The 13818-nt window shown below is 44.3% G+C and overlaps 1 protein-coding gene across 3 annotated transcripts in view; it reads right to left on the reverse strand.

The window, feature by feature from the left end:
- Positions 1–4495: 4495 nt before the first annotated feature.
- The window catches only part of DNAI3 (dynein axonemal intermediate chain 3), a 63632-nt gene continuing 54309 nt past the window's right edge, over positions 4496–13818 (reverse strand). Inside the window, exons 19-23 of one of the 3 annotated variants that reach the window (XM_010987168.3) lie at positions 13484–13614; positions 11515–11719; positions 9919–10010; positions 8752–8874; positions 4496–4780 (exon numbers count right to left, since the gene is read on the reverse strand). In XM_010987168.3, the coding sequence (XP_010985470.1) occupies positions 4637–4780; positions 8752–8874; positions 9919–10010; positions 11515–11719; positions 13484–13614 (695 nt within the window). In that variant the 3' untranslated portion in view covers positions 4496–4636. Of the gene's footprint in view, positions 4781–8751; positions 8875–9918; positions 10011–11514; positions 11720–13483; positions 13615–13818 lie in introns of those variants that run through there. The other 2 variants (XM_031465504.2, XR_010383779.1) reach the window with 2 other exon arrangements.

Here is a 13818-nt window from a genome sequence, read left to right on the forward strand (position 1 = left end):
CTCTTTAATAAGAAAGAATAAAAACAGTCTAGAATAGCACATGTACAGGTGACTTAGAGAAACCTTATTTTCTGTCCCTTTAAGTTTGGAATATTGGCATTATTGCAGAGAAATATAACCTACTATTATTTACCATACTCACTGTATATATTTTTGCTGTCATATTTGTGAACAAGAAAGCATTTGGAAGCAATTACACAATGGTTTTTAACCAACGTTTGCCCAAATGACTTGCCCAGAAGGTTCATTTCTTTGATGTCTGGGATTCTACTCTGATGGTGTGCAGTTGTTTTACATGATCCTGTGACCCTCAAACAGCTCATCAGCCATGGAAGGAGCGAATTCATCACACAGGGTTTAATTTGCCCTTCGCTGAGATATTTAATTTCCGTCGCGGGGACCTTGCTCAGTCACATGGTACCTGACCTGGCAATGGCAGCCTAGCAACCGGGAAGAAGTGCTACCCCAAGCAGGCTCCTGGAGGGTGCAGGGCGCAGGGAGATGTTAATTATTTACAGTGTGGATTAGTGAAGCCGCAGAACTGGGCCCAGGCCACCGGCTGCTGGAGTCAATGGCCTTTCATCCAAAGTGCACACAGATGACACATTTATCTGAAGATCTGAAAATATACTGGCTTAATTATGTAACATTTCTTGGTGGGTAAAAAAGCAGTTTGTACAGCTGAATGATAATTAAACTTAATCTGAGTAAATCAACTCTTATTTGAATGAGTAATTTTCAGAGTAGCCCTAAGCATTTTAAATTCTGCAAAAAAGAAAGCTACCATACAAATTTTAAATACTGTGTCCAACATGTCTGGTCTCATACTAAAATGATCAAAGGCTAATATTAAACTAGGCATGCAGAGCCACTGCTTAAGGTATATCTGAGAGTGAGAGACATCCTCATTATGATTAATAATAATGAAAATGTTAAAATCAGAGATTATTACATAGGACAAAGAGGAAACACTATGGTTTTTCTTGTGTGTGAGTGGGTGCACCTGAGACCAAGCAAGAAAAGGAGGCAGCATGTATTAAGCACCAACTATATGCCAAGTGTTTTACACCCGTTGTCTTTGCAGGAGGTGGGTGTAATTATTATTATCCTTGTTCTACAGATGATGCCGCCAAGACTTGGGAGACAGTACAGTGTGCTTAGGGTGACGAAGCTGGGATTAGGACTCAGGTCTGCTAGGATCTCAAGACCCTTTTCTTTCCGCTACACTGAACACCAGACCAAAAGACTTAAGAGCAGAAAAAGAAGACTGGAGTGACCCACTGCTCAGTGGGGAAGGGCCTGGAGCTGTGGGAATTGGAAGGAGGCACAGCAGTAAACTCCTTTTTCACTCATACATAGTATTCCTACATCATCCAGCTTGAGTCTCAGCTGTGTTCTCTGCTGGGCTTCAGCAGGTCTGACGTCATCTGCCAGGTGGAGGGTCTGGACCTGAGAAAAAAGCACTTGCTGGAGGCATGGAAGAGCCTTGGAGAGAACCCATCCCAGGGGAGGAAGAGGCAGCACAGTGAGTTTGCCCAAATTCCAAGCCTCAGAGGCAAAGGGAAGGGAGCATGCTGGTCTGAGACTCACCCTTCCTATCCTCTTTCCTGCCCTCTCCCCTTCCATGGGTGCCAGTCCTGCAGAGAGGTCTGAAGGCTCTCCGTAGTGCCCCCTGCTCAGTCTCGCAGGGGCGTCTCTTTCTTGCACATCTAGGCCTGCCTTGGCATGTGCTTCTCGCTGGACCTGAACGAACATGGGGCGCTGACCCAGCGCCTTCCCCGTCTCACAGGCCGTTAGGCATCGCTAGCGTATTGGGAGAAGGAGCCTTGAGTGCCTGGGGGCTGTGGGCTTGTTTTTAAACATATACTGAAGTGATAATAACTGTTATCATAAGCAAGATGAGCCTCACGTTTCGTTTCTATAGCAAGAATATCATCATATTGTATTTATAAATTAGGTAAAATAGTAGCGGAACGTATTTTCTGCTTGCTACATAGCAGACTACGCTAAGCTCTTCACTTGATACCCTAAGGCAGACGCTAACTCCATATCCATTACCCTCTGCTTCTGTGCTGAGACAACCCTGCCTTTGTTTGAGACAACAATGCACCAGCCCCAAGTAATGGCTTTTGTCACGTAATCACACACTCCTGTTCTCGTAGCCTTCTCTTCTTTTGGACTAAGAGGTGGCCACACAACTCAGCTCTATCCAGGAGACCAAAGCACAGGTCGGCTGGGGTTGGGAGGGGCTGGGGTAGGAAACAGGCTGCTTCTGGGAGACCACAGGGAGCAACGCCTCACCCTCTTCAGGTCTTTGCTCCAATGTCACCTTCCCAGTAAGACCTACCCTGAGCAAAAGTGTTTAAAATTGTAGAGCCTGGCATATAGTAGGCACTCAAAGCATTTTTTTTTTCTTTGAGAGAACACGTGAAAATAAAATAGGGAAAATTGCTGGAGAGAACGCAGACCAGCAAGCACAAACGGCCTGGCCGGGAACACGCCTGGCATGTTCGGTGCACAGGGCAGATGAGGCCAGGGTGACAGTGGAGAGCCTGACCGCACGAGGGCTTGCAGGTCTCAGGAAAGCCTTGGGCCGCTAGTCTGAGCGAGCTGGGAAGCCGAGGAGGAGCTCTGGGCAGAAGAGTGACAGTCTCGGGCCACCTGGCTGCTGTTGGAGAGACTGACAGGAGAAGAGTCAGGAGGCCACTGCAACCGTCCCAGCCGGCGATGACGGTGGCTGGGGCGGCTGGCAGCCGGCGGAAGGAGAGATGTGATCAGGTCCCGGACGTACGTTGAAGGTGTAGTCAGCAGGCTCTGCTCACAGATTCGGTGTGGATTGTGAGACAAAGAGGAAGATGAAGGTTGACATCAAGGTTTCTGCCGGAGCAACTAGAAGCAAGGTGATTGAGGGGACTGCAGGGAGCATGGGTTTTGGAGAGAAATTCAGGCATTCAATTTTGGATGTGTTTAAATACATCTAAGTGGAGACATTAAAGTACTCAAATGAATATACAGATCTTGATTTTACGGGAGAAATCCAGGCCAGGGATATACAGGTAGTGTTTAAAGCTGTGAGACTGGATGGATTCACCTAAGATATGAGTGTGGATTTAAAAAAAAAAAAAAGGAAAGTAAAAGAAAGTTCGCGTACAAGGACGAGCCCTGGGACACTCCAGTAATGACGTCCCTAACATGTGCTGGGCACCACCACCTCCCAGGCCGGTGCTCGTCTGCCCTAACAAAATGTTACGAGGTAAATACTCTCAACTCGATCGAAGGGGAATGTTTCACAGCAGTAAGTCACCTGCCCAAAGGCACACACGCGGTTAAGTGCTACTATCAACCTCACTTCTGTGTAAATAACTTGGAGTTTTACTTCCTCGAGCAACTTGCAAACCTTGGTATCATCCTGTCTTCCCTTCCCCATCCAATCAGCCTTCATTTCTGTTTTCACATTAAGCTTCAGTACAGGGTGTCCTAATCTCTGACCTTGAACTATTAGCTGTCTTCTGATAGGATTTCCTGCCTTGAGACGGCTCCCACTCTAATCCACGCTTTATCTTCCTGAATATAAAGCTGATCTTCGTGTCACCTTCCTGCTCAGCCCTTCCATTAATTCCCCATTATCTGCAAACTACAATCTAGCTTCCTTAGCTTGGTTTACCGACGCCTTCCCCACCTCGCTCCAAGCTGCTTCTCCAGTCTCATCCCCTGCTACTCCGCCCCGCCCCCCACCCCAGACTGGTCACTTTCCTGAGATACATGGAGCCCTTTCACAACTCACTTGCACACGCCGTCTCCTTTTGGTGCCCACACTGGTTAAGCCTTCCGTACACCACTGACTGGAAGACAGGACAGTGGGCACTGTCTTGTTCCTTGTCTCTGAGGAGAACTTTCAACTTTTCACCATTAAGTAGAACGTTGGTTGTAGGATTGCTTTAGATACCCTGCATCTGATTAAGGAAGTTTCCTTCTTTTTGTAGTTGCAAAGAATTTATCGTTTTTATCCTGAGTGGATGTTGAATTTTAGCGAATGCTTTTCTGCGTTTATTTGGTGTCATAAATTCTCTCCTTTAATCAAACATTGATTTATTGTCTACTGTTATATTAGCCTTATATTTCATGGATAAACCCAACATGATCTTCATATGCTACCATTTTTTTGTACATATATTTTTGTACATGTATTTCTGGATTCCATTTGCTAATATTCTGTTTAACACATGGCCCTACAATCTGTACAGTGGCCCACTTTTTGGCGAGGTGACCAAAAGCTACCTGATAATTAGAAGCAAAGTATGATTTCCACTTCTGTCTGGGATTAGGGGCTCTGAATGGGTGGATGTAGGTTGAGGACTGAGGCTGGAGGCGATGTCTGGACTCTGTGTTACTGCAGCAAAACTAAAACTTCATTATCAATAATTTTTAATTCAGTACAAAGTTGAGTTCATATTCAGTCCAAAAATTGAAACGTTTTATTGTTATAATTCAAAAGTTTTAATAGCAGTGAAATAAAAGCTTAATATTCATATGTAAACCTTTTTAATGTTTAGTTTGCTAGTTCATCTTACATAAAAAATAATGAATGAAAGGACAGTCCCACGAAGCCCCCACAACACCCCTACGGGAAGCTTTTTTATACCATTTCCACGTATGACATCGTCTCTTTCACTTTGATGAGGCCAAGATTGACGAGGACGTTCCTTTCCAGTTCCAAATAACTCTCGTATTCCATTTTCAGTTCAGCCTCCATTTGTTCTTTTGACTTCTGATGCATTTTCTAGGAGGGGAAGAAGCAAGCCATGTGTATAAAACTCTGACAGCCAGAAATACCAAGGGCTGGGAGGGGGCTATTTCTGCACGGCTGGCCTGGCTGCTGCTCTCTGGAAGAGGGGGCAGGAGGGCAGGAGGGCAGGAGGGCATCTCTGCACAGTCAGGGAGAGGGGCTGCTGGCTCTGACCTGACGGGGAGGGGCAGAGACGGTGCGGAGCAGCTGTGCAGACTCCGGGCATCTCCTGGCAGTGGGCTGCCTGAGTCTGCTGATGTGCTGGATGTGGGCTCTCGGGGGCAGGGGATATGCAGGCTGGCCTGCAAGCTCTTGCCCACGGCTGGAGGGAGGAGCACGTGGAGAGGGCAAGAGAATAACAAGGAGCATTTCTTCAGCAACTTTATCCAACACCACTTGCTGAACAATCTGAGTCATCTGTTCTGCTCTTTGACCTGTCAGTGTCTGTGTGAATACTGCTCTGGTTTAATTATTGTGACATTTTAATTTATTGTGGTATCTGCCAGGATGGTCATTATGATTTTCAACATTCTTTTTCTCATTTGTGTCTTCTTTCAGAGGAACTTTAGGACCACTTCATCTCGGTGTGTCATCCTGTTTCGCCTTTGTTTCTCCTCCACCCGTCCTCTCCCCATCCTATTGTCTTCCTGTGCCTTCTGATCCCTGGTTACAGAATCCCATCTTTGTGGATTCCATCAAGGAGATCAGTACTGTATTTTATTCTACTTTCTTTGGAGAATAATTCGCAAGAGATATTTTCTTCTTGAATGTTCACAGGGACTGACATTCCCCTCCTTCTTCTTCCCTCTCTTTTCATAATATCTCTGCTTTCTCAGATTCCTCATGTCTAATAATTGTCTCTACTTCATAGCACTGTGAGGATTAAATGAATCATTAAACGTAAAAGTCCTCAGAATGGTGCCTGCACCCAGTAAGCATTTAATACATGTTAGCTACACAGTAACCAAATCACAAAAAGAGCAGGGCTTGATAGGCTGAGAACAGAAAAATATTTTTCTTCTAACCTCTGTCCTTTGCAACATGTGTGACAGATCCCAGAGCATTTCCCATCACTTTTAGGTATTAGGAATTCTGTCGTTTTCAGGTATTTGAAGATCCAGGCCTGTCCAATAGCCAAGTGGAGACTGCCCCCTGGGGCCCCCACTGCCAGACTCCCCTCTGCACCTCCAGCCTCTCTGTGCAGAAGTGGTCTCACCACAATTAGAAAGTCCTTTTGGGCATCTGATTTGAGCCCAGCTACTTTCAAGCTTTCACCTGGACGCAGAAAAACTCACAACCCTCACTCTGCCACCAGTCACTCCTCTTTCCACCCTTGTGTCAGAGCAGTTTAAGTCAATCTCTTGTCTGCAGAATTTCCAGCCATAGGAGTCAGGTCCCTGTCCCTGGGTTCCCTAAGTTCTCCCTGGACATTCTGTTTTGGGCCCTTGGATTTCTGTGTCTCAGGAAATCACCTGTACGAGGCCAATTGTCTATCCTGGCCAGCATCCTGTCTCTATCAGTGCTTCCCTTGAAGCCCTCCTTCCGGAGTCAGGGTGGTGTTGCAGAAGTGGGAAATGGGGAACGTGTGGCCCTCCAACACTTCTCTCCCCAAAAAAACCCCTCTTCCAGCCTCCTTCCTCATTAAATCTTGTGTAGCCTGGAGTGTGGGTCATTGACTATGGGTTGCAGAATTCTTTTCAATTCCTCCCTCCAAGTCCCATTGAGATGGCATAAATTACGGGTGACATGGAAACTGCTATTTTTCTCATCTTTGGGTCTCCAGCTGAAATTCCGGTCAGGAGAATTCCCATTGCATGTGCTGTTAGAGCTGTGGCTACTAGTGTTTTACAGTAAGTGAGAGGTATCCAGATTCAATGTTTGCACAGAGATGGGCACATAGTTCCCCTCAGGTCTGTGGCGTGAAGGGTACAGCCTACTCCCTGCCAGCCCGGGGCACTCAGGAAGCCCAGCCCCGGGGACGGCTGTGTGATCCCGGCCCTGCGTAATAACACTCATGGCGGACACTTACTAGCACTTTCTGTGTGCCAGCTATGGACTAGCTGCTGTACATACTTTAACTCACTTAATTCCCTCCACGGTCTTCTGAGATTGTTACAGTTCGTTTCCATTTCCCCTGTTACCAGCGGTTGCCTGTAAGGAGCTACTTCTGACTACTACTAGTCATTTTCCCTTGGTGACCCTTTTCATGTTCTAAATGTAACAGAGGAGCCCTTTCCAACGCATTTGTGTATCCACAGCCTTGTACCAGAGAAGGAGTAGCTTTATTTTAAGGAGGGCACTATGTCAAATGGAAATGAACTTACAAGGAAGGGGTGGCAAAGTTTTGGAAACAAAAGCATCCTACAATTCCAAGATATGATTATTATAATATTCAGGTGTTTCAAAAGTATTTCACATGCAGATTTTTTCCGGATTATCCACAATTCTACTTACTTCCTTGAGGTGGGTAATTAGGAGATGTCGCTACGGTATTTAAACACTCATAGTAATTGTGGATGTCTGCTGCTGTGGTGTGAAATTCTCCCAGCGCAGAATTTCAACCAATGTTTGTGACTGTGACAGACCAAGGCCAATTTTTTTCTTTCCTTTTTTTTTTTTTGGTAGTAGGGAAAAACAATGAAAATTAATGGAAAGTTATTTAATTGGTGTTCTTTTATACCTCATCACCACTAAACAATGTTTTTTTTCTTTTTTTCCCTTTTTTTTGGGGGGGGTGGGGAGATAATAAGGTTTACTTATTTATCTACTTTTTTTTTTTTTAGAGGAGGTCCTGAGGATTGAACCCAGGACCTTGTGCATGCTAAGCACATGCTCCACCACTTTGAGCTATACCTTCCCCCCTACAATGTTTTGAAATGATGCTCCCTCTGCTTTTGTTACACTAATTCGTATCCATCAATGTGATAATGTTAACCTATTTGCTAATGCAGTACATTGAAATATTTCCACATGCTTGTGCTTTTAATTGAGACCTAGGGTCTCACGTGAGTCATTACGTTGGGGGAGCCTATACATTTGGCTATGAGGAAGCTACAGACAGGACTGGTGGTGGAACTGTCAGTGACAAAAGGGCAAGGAAGGGAATGAGCAAGCGACAGGTAGACATGTGGACTGAGAGGACCTCAGGTGGGAAAGAGAGAAGTCCTACATTCACAGAATATGGAAAAGCTCCAAATTCCAGGGGGCAAGGGAAGACCAACAGAGCGAGGGAGTTCACGTTGAACACAGAGGCTGAGAAAGAGGCCGATGGGGTTTCAAAGCTTTAGGTTCCTTTTCAGGAGAGTTTACGATGGATGTACCATCTATACCGAATTCTCCTCTACGGCAAATTTCACAGCTCCAGTCTATGACAGTAGAATTTGTATCTACCTGTCTGTCTATAGTCTAGCTCCCCTTTAATGCAAGTCTAGTATTTGTCAGTTTACTTAACTGAAAGACTTACAATAATCCTAAAAGGTGGTTATTAGTACTCCCATTTTAAAGACAAGAACCGAAGCTCATCACAGATACAAACCTTGCTCCAGATCTCAAGGCTGTAAGTGGCAGAGCTGGGACGTGAGCCCACACATCTTGATTCATATTCCACTATTTGCACTACCTGCTTTAATGCATTATTCACCAGATGTTAAAATTCTATGAAATGAAAGCACTCACATTTTGAACCTTTGCATCTGTCAATGGTATTCAGAGACCACTGTACCTAAGGAACTTTGAAATACAGAAAAGTTCAGAAACTTAAATTGTATAGAATCTCACTAGGTGTCTAGTTGGCAGTCCTCACTCATATTAAGCTAGGAAATCAGAGAAATGCCCTCTGGACTCTCATGAGAACAAGAGAAGAATGTAAAAAGGTGTAGTTTTTCTATTGAAACTGGAATAAGCCAAACAAATATATTCCCACTGGCGTTAGAGGGAAGCAACTTTTGTTTCTGAATTTAACTTACAACTTTTTTCTTCTCTATTTCCAGCTTCATGTCTTTCTTTTCCTGTTCACGAATTTTTTTGCGCTGCTCTACATACTCCAGGTGCTTGACTTCCCTTTCAAAGTAGTAATGTATACTTGATACCTGTTAGAGACACAGGCCCATGAGAGGGGAGCCCACCCGGAGGCCCCCATGCTCCCCACAAGGCTCTAGAAGAATTTCTGCCGCTTGCAAGTCATTAGCTAGATATGCCCACAGGCCACTCCCAGAGGGTCTGGCTAATTTGGGGACCATTGGGCTAAGGTTTAGGGCCTTGGAATTGGAGGACTGCAGGAAGGGAGTGGGGTTGGAAGGAGAGAGCTGCAAAAATTGCAATTTTATGGGAGAAATATTCAGGGGTTGCTTTTTTCCCCTTTCTTTCCTTTTTACTTTTAAGACTGAGGGAAGTTCCACATTGTCAACCAAACTCAGAAAACCCAGATGAGGATGCCAGTGTAAACCCTAAAGGGACCAGAAGCAGAGGTGAGCTCCTGATCCCCTGGGGAGCTTAGTGTCTGAGCAGAAGAGCAGAAGCAGGAGTCAGCAGAGATCTTGGGCAAGGGGACCAAGGGAGGGGAAGCTTTTTGCCCGCCAGTAACTAGGTTGATGTTGTTGGGACTTGCAGCAGATTGCGTTCTATGTATTTAATGTTGGTTGTATACATATTTATGTATTTCTATTTATTGATCTTCTTTTTATAACCTAATTATTAACACTGCTTGAAAGCTTTGGGTGGTGTGCATGGAGGGGCAGGATGCTACCACTCAGACATGCTGCCCGCAGTACACCAAGCTGGGGGGGACGAGTGGAGGCAGGAGATGGAGAGATGCGTAAAAGTGCCAGTGGGGACCTCTGGGAGGGTATCACCGAAATAGGGTCCCACACTTGGATTACAACCTGAAAATACCATCTTATGATCACAAATCCCCAACTCAATTCCTCTCTGAATCTGGGCTTCATTTATTTGGCCCTCCTTTCATTGCATGCTTAATTTATCTCATACGACAGAAATACATTCCCCTTATTTTTGACTGCATGATTCTTCCTGTTCTCTTATAGAATGAAAATGCTGTCATTTCTGAATATACTTCTACAACATGCCTCAGCAGTATCTGGTCACATAAACCCTCAAAGCCAAAAGTTACTAACCTCATTGGTGGAAGGGTGACTTAACGTCCAAGGAATTTCCAGTATATGTAGTGTTCCAAAATAATCGGCTATGGCTATAAACTGCTGCTTAGCTGAAAGATTCAAAAAATGGGGGAGAAAAAGCTCTGCAATCAGGAAGCCATCGTAGAGGTTAAACACGCACTGTGTTTCTGTTCTGTGAGTTCCCAAAGGACCTGCTGTGGTTACAATGATTTTGGCATCTTCATCAGACACTCATGACCGGAGACCACACTACCATGTAAAAGCCATTTATTCCAGTTGGTGAAAGGAAGGCTGAGACCCCAAGCCTTTACCAGCCACCCTGCCCACCTCCATTCATGTTTTCTTGGTCTTTATATAAGGAGACCACCCTTGCTGAGGGTGACCCTCTCTAGCTGGACCCACTGGGCAAACTTGAAAAGAAAGCAGGGACAATATTTGGATGATTTTCAAAGAAAAACCATGAAGCTAGCTTTCACCAAAAACACAGTAAAGGCTAAAGGATACCATTATCCAGATGAAGTTCAAAGACGCAGCCAGAATCAACTTTCTTGTTATAAAAACAAATTGCTTCCTCTGATCATTTAAAATGGATCTAAAACACAAATGTGTTTGAGAATTCTGATTTTCTATCTCATCAACTTTTTCCTTCTTCTTATTTTCAGAAGGTCTGGTTCAAAATGCTAAATCCTAGACTTGAAATCCCTGTGTATATACAAAAGCAATGTTTTGTTGCAAGATGGGAAAATATTCTTTGGTGACACATACAGCCAAGTAGTAGACAGACCAAAGTCTGGCTACACTCTAGAGATTCTAGAGACTGTGTTTCTAAATGTAATGTTTCTTCTGAGAAAGTAATGAATAGAAAGACAATTTTATGCCTGCACATCTTTGGAAACAAAGGGAAACTTCTTTTAAACAAGGCAAATAAGTACTGGGTCTGTGTAGAAAGTATTATTTGGGTGAAGCAGAGAAATTGGGACAAAGGATATAAATTACTTTTACCATAGACACATTCTGCTTACTCTGTTATCTATTATTTTTTCCTCAAAGTCAGTTCAAAAGTTATAGTTTGAATAGATATGTGAGCCCACAGAGTCATTTGATCTCATGAAGAGAGCTGCTTGATATTGTCCAGGGGAGAGCCCCCAAAAGTGATGAAATATTGAACATTTATGACATAATGAAAAATTAAAGATACAGAACTTGTTCAGTTTGGAAGAGAAGTGGTAAAAGGTAGCAAGGATTTATGGTTCACTCTGTGATTCCCGGACCTGGAGAGGGTGAGAAGAATGCTTTTCATCGTATGGTTCAAAATCAGCCTCTGCTTGGCACACTAAGTGTGTCTCAGAAATGACTGTTGATGAAGATAATGGTGAGAGACATTCAGGCTGTATCCAAAGTTTGGGTGGAAGAGGGAAGAGAAAAGAAGCAGAGAGATGGGAAGGAAAGAGAAAGGAAGGGAAAGGATGGGACGGGAAGAAAAATAAAACTTGAGAAGAAAACCTCAGAGGCTTTCCAGATGAATGTCACAATGTTCCTGGGCTACCCCCGGAAGGCAAGGTGACTCAGCTCATTCGATCAGAATTAACACACCAGAAAAGGTCCAGGGTTTGACGCAGGTGATCATGGTTATGCAGATGTTTTGCGACTGGGCTGGTTCGTGGGTTTTCTCCAGAAGGTCCCAGATATCAAGGTATCCATCTTCCCTGCCAATATAGAAGACTCCAGGCCTTGTCAGGGACCAGTGCCCTGAGGTGTACCTTTTTGGTGCACAGCATGACTGAAGGAGGGGTCCAGTCTAAAAATAAATTAAAAAAAAAAAGAAAAGCTTTTGCTATTATCAGAGGAATATTCACAATGATTTTAAGTACAACTCAGATGGCTATGCTCATACAACAGCTAAGTTATGCCCACTCAGAAATCTTTCTTTTTCTTGTAGGATTTTTATATAATGCAAGCTCTTTTCTTTGCTGTATATTTTCATAGCATCTTTTTTTTTTTCTTATTTTAGTGACATTTTAGAAAAGATCAAACCTTCCAACTGAGCTGTTGATGGTTCTAATAATGTAGCTGCTGCTAAAGTCCACTGCTGTTTCTATGGAGACTGGAGGACATTAGACAAGAAACGATCATAAGCAAGTTTTGCTTATACCTTTATTTCCCTGTCAGGCGTCTGCTCACCAGGGAAACAGCTCTAGGAAAAGCGAATGAAAAGTCAGTTCTCTCTGTGAGCTGCATCCAATGGCTTATAAATATTATTTGGAAGAGATTTTGGACCACGAAAGCCACATAAGGTCATCTTCTCTCTTCTCTAGTGTGCGGTAATTTGCCTTCTTTGGGAGGTTTTCATAGAGTCAGAAGATCAGAACATGCTCTCTTCCCATCATACTCCACCTGGCAACCAGGTGGGCTCATTCACCTACTCACAGCTGCAGCAACTAAACTAAGCAATGGCACTGCCTCCATCTTCCAACACGTGCATACAAAACCTTCCTGTGGGGAACGAAGACGGTCACCAACTCATGCATCCTTAGGGGCGACACTCCCAACCTGTTCCTGCTCAGCTCCTTCCGTTTCTGTGGATAACCAGGTTCCTGACCCCTGCACAGTCTTTGGACAATTTTGCCTAAATTTCCTTTTTAACTGCAAAATTAATACTTGCTTGTTGTGGGGAAAAAAGTCTATTATACAGAAGTACATTGGTATAAAGTAGAAGTCCTTTTGTTGACAGACACAAGGAATCTCTAACTTTTTTGGTGACAAACTTGCACATATATTCACACACATTTTTTTTTTTGGAGTATTTATGTAAGTTAGAGTCCCAGAAATAAAAGGAAATAAAAGTGTTAGGTCAAAGAATATATGTATGTATTTCCCCCCCAAAGAATATATATATTACGGCTATGAAATATATATACATTTTTTTTTTCAGATTTTGATCACTTTCTAAATAGCTCACCAAAGGGACATATCATAGTGATCTTCCCACCCACCTGCTTCCTTGGATTTTACCAGTCTTTCTAGGTTTGGGCAGATGAGCTTCTGTCTGCCCAGACCCAGGCTCTGTCCTAATCCTGACCACAGACTCTTGGCACTGCCTCCCGCTGACCCATGCACGTCCCTGTCTGCCAGGCGACAGACCCCTTAGCTGTCTTACTCCCGCTTTCTGAACCTGCTGACAAGTTTCTGGTGCAGGAGCAAAGGCGACAGACCCATTGCTTGGACGTCATACAGTAATCCGCACCCCATCTCGGATTTTAAGGGGAGGGAGAAACGTAAATCAAGTGAACTGCCCACGATATGTATTTCGAAGAAAAGACTGTTTGGTTTCAGAGAACAAAAGACTGGTGATTGTTTCCTTCCCTCAGGAAAGAAAAACAAACGGTTGTGTTTTCGAAAGGTTGTAATGGTTCCGTTGACAAGCTGGAGCCCAGGCCATCTGTTCCAGTTTCTCTACAGAGTGTCTCGGAGGCACTGTGCTGTCAGAGCAGTCTGGTGTGCCGGCTGCCCTTCTCAAAACAAAGGCCCACCCACCCACTCCTCCATTTTGCAGGCAACTTACCATAACACCTTCTTTCCAGATGGCCACGTTCCATCCCCCAACGGTGAGGATGATGTCGTGGTAAAAAGGTGATCTCTGAACAGTGTGCACAGCCCCGTCGTGGACCGTGTAGAGGCTCACTGGCTTCTTTGCTGTCGGAGTGGAAAAGGCCATTTCATCTTTAATAACACTGTTTACATTCCTGCAACGAAGAATAGGCAGACCTCCAAAGGACGACTGTCCCGATTAACGAGGTCCAAGAGTGGAGAACCAGAGGTCGGTCAGGCTGAAAGAATCTGTCAGGGGACAGCTCCTTCTGTTTCTGTGGAAAGTCTGGGGACAGTCCCGTCAAGGCC

The sequence above is a fragment of the Camelus dromedarius genome, chromosome 14, assembly GCF_036321535.1.
Source record: "Camelus dromedarius isolate mCamDro1 chromosome 14, mCamDro1.pat, whole genome shotgun sequence".
In the NCBI taxonomy this organism is placed as follows: Eukaryota; Metazoa; Chordata; class Mammalia; order Artiodactyla; family Camelidae; genus Camelus; species Camelus dromedarius.